This window comes from Quercus lobata, chromosome 11 (genome assembly GCF_001633185.2).
Source record: "Quercus lobata isolate SW786 chromosome 11, ValleyOak3.0 Primary Assembly, whole genome shotgun sequence".
In the NCBI taxonomy this organism is placed as follows: Eukaryota; Viridiplantae; Streptophyta; class Magnoliopsida; order Fagales; family Fagaceae; genus Quercus; species Quercus lobata.
This window is the reverse complement of record NC_044914.1, coordinates 37,942,866-37,950,319: the sequence shown is the minus strand read 5'-3', so window position 1 is coordinate 37,950,319 and position 7,454 is coordinate 37,942,866. Positions and strand designations below refer to the sequence as shown.

At 31.3% G+C, this 7,454-nt stretch overlaps 1 protein-coding gene across 1 annotated transcript; it reads left to right on the top strand.

Annotated features, from left to right (window-relative positions):
* Window positions 1-6,429: 6,429 nt before the first annotated feature.
* Window positions 6,430-7,198, top strand: LOC115966812. Its single transcript, XM_031085966.1, has 2 exons — window positions 6,430-6,637; window positions 6,939-7,198. The coding sequence occupies exons 1-2, from the start codon at window positions 6,430-6,432 to the stop codon at window positions 7,196-7,198; spliced, it is 468 nt and encodes a 155-aa protein (XP_030941826.1).
* The last annotated feature ends 256 nt before the right edge of the window (window positions 7,199-7,454 follow it).

Sequence of the window (7,454 nt, the reverse complement as noted above, 5' to 3'; positions counted from 1 at the left end):
GCGTTCGTTTCTAGTGCGTCTATCACTTTCCCACATCTGTTCTTTCGTTCTTTGAACGAGGTTCATAGGGGTTCTATCGTAGGGCATGTGCTTATTCATCCTATTTTCATTCATAGGATTCTGCTGTTTTTGGGTCTCAATGGTTTCCCTTCTAGTGAGCCTGTTCATGTTATTTCTCCCATAAGTGCCACCTTTCTTAGACAGAGGGCTGCTCACTTGAGAGTTACTCCTTCGCGTCCTAGAGGTGTGTCATCTGGTGCTGTTCCCCCTTCTCCCTCTTCTACAGGTGCTGATGCTGCTGAGACATCTGGTGGTGCTGCTGCTGATGCTGATGTTCCTCCACCGACTACTTCAGATGATTCAAACATTTGACGTACGTTGGATCATGTCTTGATCGTTCAGGTGGCTCATGGACAGATTTTGGTGGATGTGCTCGATGAGATCCATTCCTTGCATGCGGATTTGGCACAGTTTAGACGTTCTTCCACACCACCTCCCTTTTGATGATGGATTTTGTTTGCTCTTTGGCATTCCGTCACAAAAAGAGGGAGTACATTGTAGAGTTTTTGTCTCCAGGGGGAGAGTATTTTGTTGGTTGGAGCTTGTGGAGTTTAGATTGTATCTAGGTGCTTCACATTGTATTTTATCTTTTTAGCTCTTGCCATGTTTTTGATGGGATATTCATGTTAGGGGGAGTGTTATTTTTTATTACCTTATATGTTTCTTGTTTTCAACTGTTTATTGATTTATATTGATGAGTTTTTTTCATTGATATATGTCTTTATTATGTGTTGTTTGAAATCAAGAATTTACTTTATTTACATGTATTTTTTCCACACATGCGGTTATGCATTTTGTTTAGTATTTCAGGAAATATACAGGTCGATTCAATTGAGCTGCTATCTACAGTTGCAACTGATGGATAGTAGTTAGGATTGAATTTGTTTTATGAGCATTATTTGTGCAAAGGGCTTTTATTTTGTAAATTTTGAGCTTCTAGTTGTGTTTTGTCACGGATTACCAAAGGGGGAGTTTGTTAGGTTCTAAAGACTTAGGTATTTATGTATTTAGAACTCTAATGTATATTGTTGGCAAATCATGATCAAAATAATGTGTTTAGAAGTGTTTTAGTCTTCCTCAAAGTTGTATATTTTATGTAAAGCTGGAATCGAGCTAATGCAGAAAGTATTGTGCATTTCATCCTGGCTCGATCGATTGAATATCAGGCAAAATATTTTTTTCTGCAGATTTCCAACTCAGCCCTAGTTGTTTAAAACGTTTAGGGTTTTCTAATTTGTCCTAAGTATAAAAGGCAAACCCTAGTCACGTTTTAGTGTTGCTCATATTGTTGTTTGTGTAAATCTCTTGTAAGATCTAGAGGAGTTTTCCTTTACACAAACTTAGGGTTTTCAAGGAGGAGATATTATCTACACCTTGATGATCAACTCGGTTGTTGCCATTAAAGCTTAAAGAAAACACAAGTGGGCGTGCTTGTATCTGGTGGTGAATCCAAGAAAGAAGGAGTCTGTGGATTCGGAGCTTGCACGTGGTCGTGTCAATAAGTTCCACTGGTTGGTAGCAATAAGAAGTCGAGCGTGGGGGCTTATAAGTCTTATTGTATGAACTTCGATTCTTTCAAGATAGTGGATTCAGGTTTACCTAGAGGATAGCTAGGTTAAATCCTCCTTACGTTTCTACCGGTTTGATTTCCTGGATGATCATATCTTTGTGTTATTTATCTTTCCACTGCTTTGCATGATATGATCTTTGTGATTGTGATAACCTAGATTTGTTTAATTGGACTAAGTAACAACTTGGCTAATTACCTAGGATAATACAATTGTGTTTTAAGGGGTCTAAAAACTATCAAAAATAGTAGACCCTACATACTTATCCAAACTCTTCTTTATCTCTTAAATTAAGGAGCTTATCTTTACCACAAAAAGAATTCTCACACTTCAAATTTGAAACTTATCATTAAAAAAAGGTACATGATGAGCTCTATTCCCTTATCATTATACCAAAAAAAAAGGGGTAATCTATAGATTCTACATATTACTTTTTGTAAATATTTTTTTTTAAAAAAAATCTCAAAAATAGAAATGGTCTCCCAAACAATTATTATTTTTTTTTTTGGTTTTTAGTATTTTGAAAATTGTTCTTAAAAGTGAGAGCCAAACACGTATAATATAAAAATTATTATTTGAAAACTATTTTTAAGTTCAATTTTTTGAAAATTGTTTTTATACTGTTTTGAAAATAAAAACAAAAATCCTCCTACCAATCAAGCCCTAAGAATCTTTTTTCTCAAGCTGAAAAATAATTATAAATAAGAAAAAAGGAAAAATTGGAAGAGCAAAAAATATTTTTCGTTTTCTAAGCTTTTGTGCTTATGGCAGTTACAGATAACGATAAAGTGCAACCACAAATGGAGACAGCGTACTCAAATTCAAAGACTACATGATTATTGTAATTTGTTGACATATGTATTTATAGATTGTATTTTATTTAAATGAAAATTATGTTTATTTTGGACTTTCTTAAATATATACATATATATATATATGTATATTATCAAGTATGGGAGCCAAAATAATAAGGTTATTTAAAAATTTTCAAATTATTTAGGATATTTCCAAAAAAAAATTAATTTTTTTGAAAAATTTCAAATTATTTAGGATATTTCCAAAAAAAAATTAATTTTTTGGAAAATTTCAAATTATTTAGGATATTTCCAAAAAAAAATTAATTTTTTGGAAAATTTTGGGGGGGGCCCCAAGTTCCCCTCGGTCTTCAAGAGCCTACGCCACTGTCCATGCCCAACAACAATGGAGAGAGAGGGGAGAGGATTGAGCACTTTCTTATTGTTAATGTTGATTTTTTTTTTTTAATTGATATTAGACTATTAGATTTTCGCACCGTATGAACTCCTCAGCACAAAAACTTAAAAATTTACATTGTATATGTAGCGCAAAATTAGCGCACAATTGAAATTCAATTGAAAATCTAATTGGATTTTTTTCTGAGTTTTGTCTATTAATATATATATAGATAGATAGATAGATAGATAAGTTGAAGGCCTTCTTATGCGTAAAAATGGTTTGCAACATAACCCTATTTTTAACTAATTGTTATCATAAAATTTTGGGCCTTTTTAGAAAGGGGTGGGCCCTTTTTATAATGGGGTCCTAGACCAAGGCTGAAGTGGCCTAAAGCCTAGAGTCACTCTTGCTCTATTTTGATATCTTCGGAGACTTCTTTGCATTAATACTTCTTCAATTCATAGTCATCAAACAGTGCCTAATTTTTTTTCTTCCACTTTTTATATATTTGGAGTATATTAGTACTATGAGATGGTAAATGTGGGTGTTAGTCCTTGTTTTTTTTTTATTGGCTAAAATACAAATTGCACTCTCTAAGTTTAACTGAAATTCATTTCAGTTCACTAACTTTACTTTCATTCAATTGAGTCATCTGAGGTTGAAATTTATTCAAATTAGGCATTTTGTTCAATTTCATTAAAAATGCCCATTCAAAAAATATTTTTATCGCATTAAAAAGTTTATAAAATTAATAATTTTTATGGGAATTTATTTTCTAAAAATATTTTTTCATTAGTTATTTGCATACTTAAACAATTTTTTTTTTTTTTAAATGAAATTGGACAAAAAACCTGAGTTGAAAAAATTCGAAACTTAGATAACTCAATTGAAAAGAAGTAAAGTTAAAGGATTTAAATGAATTTCAATTAAACTTAGAGGGCGTAATTTGAATTTTAGCTTCTTCTTTTTTTAATGACATGATTATTTTAATAGATGGTGTAAATAGAATTTTTTACATCAATTTCAAATCCCAATTAAATTATGACTTCTTTTATTTAAATTGCTTAAAGGAATATCAGAAGAAAAAAACTCTTCTTATAAATACTCTTTAGAAGGAGACAATGATAATAAATTGTTATTAATAAAAAATTTCTTTTGAGGTATTTGCTCTATCTTTTTCCTTGATAGTCTTGTGTTCTTGTTGAATTTATGTTTTTTTTTTTTTTTTGTGAAAGTGTATGTGTTACAAATTCTACTTCTACATGCAACGCTGCATAATAACCTGTTGTTTCAACTTGTAAAGGTAATCAAGAATTATCTAAATTTCTACCTAAGGAGGTTTATCTACTTCTTTATTCAAATTAAATGGTTCTTATTTAATTTTAGATTGTGAATTTGCTTTCTATTGCAATGGTTTCCCATGGTTGCAACCCAAAAAAGATATTGCCAAAAAAATAAATAAAAAAAAATTTATTATAGTGGTCACAAAAACAAAACCCTTATAATAGATACGAACCATAACGCAAATCATGCAACTTTTATTTTGACTTTTTGCAGTGATTTTGGCCACTACAAAAAGGCCTATTTCCTATTGCATTTCTGCACGAAATACATGTCCGAAAGAACCAAAGATTGAGAGAGATGAGATGCAAGAGAAGGAGAGTTGAGATATGTTCGGATGAAGCAAAGTAAAAGGTGCATGTATTCATGTATGATGGGAAAGCTCATTAAGCCTCCATTTGGGAGTTTATAAAGAAATGGAATGGAATGATCAGAAAAGAATGAAATGTATTTAAGCAATGGAAATAAATGGAATTAAATTAAGTATTCTTGTTTGAAAATTTTAAATTAAATAAATTCATGGAAAGAAATGGAAGGTAAGTAATCCTGTTTTTGAGTAATATAGAAGAAAATGAATGAAATCATTTTATGATAATATTACTATTAGACCTCTATTTTAAAATAGAAGACTATATATATATTGGAAGTTTTAGTAAAAAAAATCACTAAATCTAACCTTCTTTGTCATGTTTTCTTGGTTAATATATACTTAATAAGAGAGAATAAAATGTGTTAACGTGTAATAGACTGTGGGCTTCAGGCTCAGCACACATACTTGTACTACACATTATAGGCTTTAAGCTCACCTTATTTACATGTACAACACACATACTTGTACTGCACACTATGATATGTACTGCACACTATGCCTCTTATATAAAGGCACTCATGTATATTTTATATTTTATTACTGTAAAATACAATACTATTCATTCAATATTTCTAACATGAAATCAGAGGAGGATGAATATTTCTAGAAGGATGATGTCATATATATTGAGCAATTTAACCATCATCATCACATCACCTGGTTGAATTATATCCTTCTCCACAAACAACACACTGAATATGGTATCAATATATTTCACTTTTTAATTTTTTATACCTCTTTTTCTATTTCAATCAATATCTTTCAATTCAAAGTGCATTTCTGTCTTGATTCCCAGCATACAGAGGTCGAAATAAGAAAAAAAAAATATCATACTAGTTGTTGACTCCTTTTTGGTTGAGGGAAAATTTCTTCTCTATCTCTACCAGCCCAATATTGGAGCTCCCTTTCCAAATTCTTAGTTTTGACATTTGAGAGAGTTCTTTCATCTTGTTAAGAAGTCTAAGGACACTTTATTATACTGCTATACACCCTTTAGGGATTTGCCTAAATAAACTTGGGTATTGCATAAGTAATGTCATTGAAGATGTTACTTAATTTGCTTGTAAATCTCTTGATCGATATGGTACTTGCCCTTTTTTAGGAGTTGGGGAATTGAAGGACGGGATAGTGATTCTCACATACGTGTTTTTTTGTACATTGTCTCCATTGCACTTTCACATTTTAAACATAGAAAATGTTAATAAATGTTGATATCTAGTGTGAACTTATAGATGTTGCATGTACATAGTGTATATCAATGAGTGTTCGAGAACATTTTCCTTTAAGGACATAATCATGTATCAAACTATCAATGTGTTAAAACAAATATAGAAAATTATTTTTATTATTAAAAAAAAAAAGGGAGAAGAAGAATGTTCCATTTTTTTCAATGGAAAACCTTGTGCTTGGTGTTTCTCTTTGGTCAACTAAAAAAATATTGCTTATTCTTCGAGAGTGTTTTCTAGGATTTTTTTTTTTTTTTTTGCAAAACAACTCTATCTTATAGCAAGCTAAATAAGGGAAATTAGGAGATTTTTTTTTCCAGTCAATTAATGTTGCTACAAAACATAGGAAAATGAGATATTTATAGAAAATAATTTTTGAAAATTGACTCATTTTTTATAAAATACAACTCATCTTTTTCAAAATTTTGTAGTCAAGAGATGGAAAATACAATGTAAAAGCTCTATAACAAAAAAGTTCCGTTTTTAGTAATTAGCCAATGCATTATACACCTCTCTCTCTCTCTCTCTCTCCATCTATCCCATTATAAATACCCATTTAAATCATGCTATCAATATCATTGCTAACATCTTATTTCGCAAGCTCTTTCTTTGTGTGCACCCTCTTAATTATTTCACTCTCTATTATCTTTCACAAGTTGCAAATCATACCATGGGTTTCACAATTACGCAAGGACTCATGCTAGTGTTGCTGATTGCTTCCACAATGGCAGTTAGCATAGCCAGGCCATTTGGGAATTCCATTAATACACAGACTTCCAACAAGATCATTGTGGGTGACTCGTACCACTGGAATTATGGCTTTAACTACATCGAATGGGCAACAAAACATGGCCCTTTCTACTTAAATGACACTCTAGGTGAGCTTAATTACTTTGCTATTGCTACTTGTTACATATTGCCATGCATAGTTCAGGTTGTAAAATATATTGACCAAAATCATATTTTTAAACCGCTTGTGTTTTTATGACAAGTTATAAAGTTCAATATGATATCAAAATATATAGTCAATTCTAACTTCGAACTTTGTTTTCAATTTATTTATTCATAGGTTATCAATTTTGATCGTTATGGAACATGAAAAATATGTGCATTTTTTGTTTTGTTTTGCTGAATGCAAATATGCATGAAAAATAACTGTTCATATGATGTTGATTGCAGTTTTCAAATATGATCCACCAACTCCAAAAACATTTCCTCACAGTGTTTACTTGCTATCAAACCATGAGAGCTTCATTAAATGTGACCTGAAAAATGCCAAGATGCAGGGAAATACAAAACAAGGAGCTGGGAACGGCTTTGAGTTTGTGCTGAAAGAGTCGCAGCCTCACTATTTTGCTTGCGGTGAGCACGATGGCATTCATTGCCTGAATGGAACAATGAAGTTTTTTGTGATGCCAATAGACCGGAACTATAGATAATTACTAATAAGAACGTGTGCGCCATGGGAAACTTTATTTGCTACTCTCTCTTTTTACGTTTTGTTGTGTTGTAGCAAATAATGAGTGTTTTCGTCTTCTTCTTCCTTATTAAATAAAAGACTATTTGTAATTTTGAACTAATAGTAAGGGATTGATTGCTCATTTTACAGTTTATGAGTCACATTCTAAATCAGATGATTTGCTATAATTTATGTATTTTCATTCCCCGTCCTTACGGTTACAAACAATATATGTT